The sequence below is a fragment of the Cryptomeria japonica genome, chromosome 2 (assembly GCF_030272615.1).
Source record: "Cryptomeria japonica chromosome 2, Sugi_1.0, whole genome shotgun sequence".
In the NCBI taxonomy this organism is placed as follows: domain Eukaryota; kingdom Viridiplantae; phylum Streptophyta; class Pinopsida; order Cupressales; family Cupressaceae; genus Cryptomeria; species Cryptomeria japonica.
The window spans coordinates 601,309,160-601,312,175 of record NC_081406.1 but is presented as its reverse complement, the minus strand read 5'-3'; the positions used below and the strand labels follow the sequence as shown (position 1 = coordinate 601,312,175).

At 34.7% G+C, this 3,016-nt stretch overlaps 1 protein-coding gene across 1 annotated transcript; it reads left to right on the top strand.

Annotated features, from left to right (window-relative positions):
• Positions 1–495: 495 nt before the first annotated feature.
• On the top strand, positions 496–2,623 carry LOC131062972 (LOB domain-containing protein 3-like). The gene is made up of 2 exons (XM_057996718.1): positions 496–504; positions 2,318–2,623. The coding sequence occupies exons 1-2, from the start codon at positions 496–498 to the stop codon at positions 2,621–2,623; spliced, it is 315 nt and encodes a 104-aa protein (XP_057852701.1).
• The last annotated feature ends 393 nt before the right edge of the window (positions 2,624–3,016 follow it).

Here is a 3,016-nt window from a genome sequence, read left to right as displayed (position 1 = left end):
CTATAAGGATTTCTTATTGATTGTAGAGGTGTATATTACTATTTGGAATTCCTTCTCTCATATTGGAATAAGTATTCCTAATGAGGATCTTAAGTATATATCCTTAATTGGGACCTCTTCCTTGGTGTGGAAAGTCTTTAATCATTCAACAAACTCTCTTCTTCATTGAGTAGTATCTTTTATAATGAACCCTTGTATGTTGTGAATGTATTTATCCCCGATGAGGATCTCTTTCCTTCTCTTAGAAGAGTACATGATCTCTCTTTTATGTGCTTGTCTCTATACTTGGGGGGCAAGGATGATATTACTATCTTCTATCTCTTTATCTAGAGATTCACCTTTCTTTTGTTAAGTTGTATTTTTCATTTGATGTCATCTTCTTGCATAGAATATGTGTCTTCCTATTCTTTGTTCAAAATAATACATCTTTCATGAACAATATCTCCTTAGTGAAAGTGTGAAATCCTTTGTTAAGAATACACTTTTTCCTAAATCATGGAGAAGGTGTGTATTCTTGTTTTTCCTTCTCCTCTCCTTCAAGATGTTATCTTTCTCAAAGATCCCTTATATTCTAGAAGGTGGATGTCTTTGATAATGATCTCTTCCTCCTTTTTCAAAATTTAAAAGGTAATTCTTTTCCAAACACTAAATTTTTCATTTTCCGCTTAATCTTTTATCTTGTGTTAGAGAGCTCCAATCCTCACTCTTGGTTGTGCTGGAATTGGGTTTATTTTTCTTTCTTACCAAATGTTCCATGATGCACTTTGATCTTGTATCAACCTTCGATGTGAGCATTTGTCATCACTTCTTTTCACAATTCGTTGTGGTAAACATGATACTCTATTTCGCCTCACTAATAAGCAAGCCGAAATAAGGGGGGCATATAGCTACCCACGAATTTCATCACTTCCCTAGTAAGCATTATGTGATTTTGTGATTTTATCTGATAAGTGGTTTTGTAGGGTGTGGTTCCTAACAGTGTACCACAGATACTGCTAGGGGATTTGTTCGACACCTTGTGGATATATCATTTTTCATGATTGTTTACTTTTCCATACTTTAGCTTGCATATGCATGTAGTGTCATGTGACTGCTAAAGTGGGGGATAAATGTAACGTCATAAATTTTACACCCTTAATTGGGTGGTACAATTCTACGCTTAGGTTAGCACCCGCCTTAGTGTGGTTGCATCTTGCATTTAAAATTCTCTTTAAGCATTTAATTAATTAATTTAATTAAATCTAAAGTCTTCTTTTATCACTCTACACATCATAAAATTGGGCCCTTAACCCTAAGTGTGCCCCCTTTTATTTTATTTTTTTAATTAATTCATCAAATGCCCTAATTATGTCCTATTTCGACCTTCAAGGCCCGATTTCGCATAGCTAGACATCTCAAATTCCTATATACTCTTAGAATTGACTTTAAAATCACAATATCTTGCTTCCCAAAAAATTTGGCAAAAAGTTGGTCGAAAGGTGTATTCGGACCAGGTCTAGTATCATACTTGGTCCCGACTTTTTCTCCTTGAATTTTGGGAGCATGTTTTGGCGGTATTTTAATGTTTAAATCCTGAGATTTGTGAAAAAATATTGATTCTAGGTCAACCTAAGGTCAACAAATTTAGGGTCTCATACATATAGCCTTTCCTTTCCTCATTTCAAGGATATGATTCTCTAGGAATTGAAGGGGCCTCTTATAAAGTATAGGTTATGTGGAGTCTACAATCAATAAATCAAGCATTCATCAAGCATTTATCAAGCCTTCATCAATAATTTTCAACATCAATTAGGAGCATTGAAGACATTGAAGAATAATAGGAGATCACCGGTTGTTGATTGGCTTATACCTATCCCTTAGGGTTTGGTATGGTTTCATGTCTTTGTATGAGCTTCATAACATTCATTTTCAGATTTACATTCATGCTTTAGATCCATTATTGCATTTGTGATTTGAAGAATTTACATTTACATTTACACTCATTTACGTTTTACTTTCCAAATTGTAGGGTAGAAGTCTAGATGTGCGTTTTACATTGCTGCATAGACGCTATCCATGAATGGATGTGCATTTGCATACACCCTTTGTATGGGTGTGCATTTTACATTGCTGCATAGATGCTACCCATGACATTGGAGGGCAGTGTCACATCACCACCAATCACATTAAAAAAATTACTTCCATTTTATAAGAGGGGACATCCAATTCTTGCATTCCTAAAAAAAACCATTCTTTTTTTTTTGAATTCTGGATATCAGGCAATCAATTTGATTATATTTCTTTGTGTGAATGCCCCTTTTTTTTTGGTTTGAACCAGGGAATTCCAGAGGAGAAGAGAGCTTTGGCGGTGGATAGTATGGTATACGAGGCGAATGCTCGATTGAAGGATCCCGTGTATGGTTGCACTGGTATCATTTGCATATTGCAGCAGCAGATCTTACGAATGGAGGGAGAATTGGCTAACATCAAAGCACTCTTGATCAACTCTAGGCAGTTGCAATTGAATGAAAACCCATTGCCACCAACGTCTAATCTACCAGAGAATACAGACGAGCTCTGCGCAGATTTGTCAGAGTTGTTCTCCACAGAAATGTCACTGGACCATCTCTTAGCTTGGGAATGATGATCCCTGATTAGGAGGATACTAAATGTTGTAGTTGCATGTTTGGTTTGAGGATGAATTTGTAGATTTGTTGTTATATTAAAATCGGTAGGTGGTGGTGAATTTTCAAATCAGTATTTTCATCTAGATCTAAAGAAAAATTCTTCTTCTAACAAAATTATTTGATTTGTCTTTGCACTAAAATCTGTAGATGTTAGTGAACTTTCAAATCAGTATAATTTGTCGTTACAATAAAAACTTTAGATGTTAGTGAAATTTCAAATAAGCATCTTCATTTAGATCTAGAGTGACGATTGAAGATGGGGCAATTTATCTAACAAAATAATTAGATATTTATGAAAAATAATATTGTTTTATTCAACAATGAACATATTTGGATTCATACATGTACAA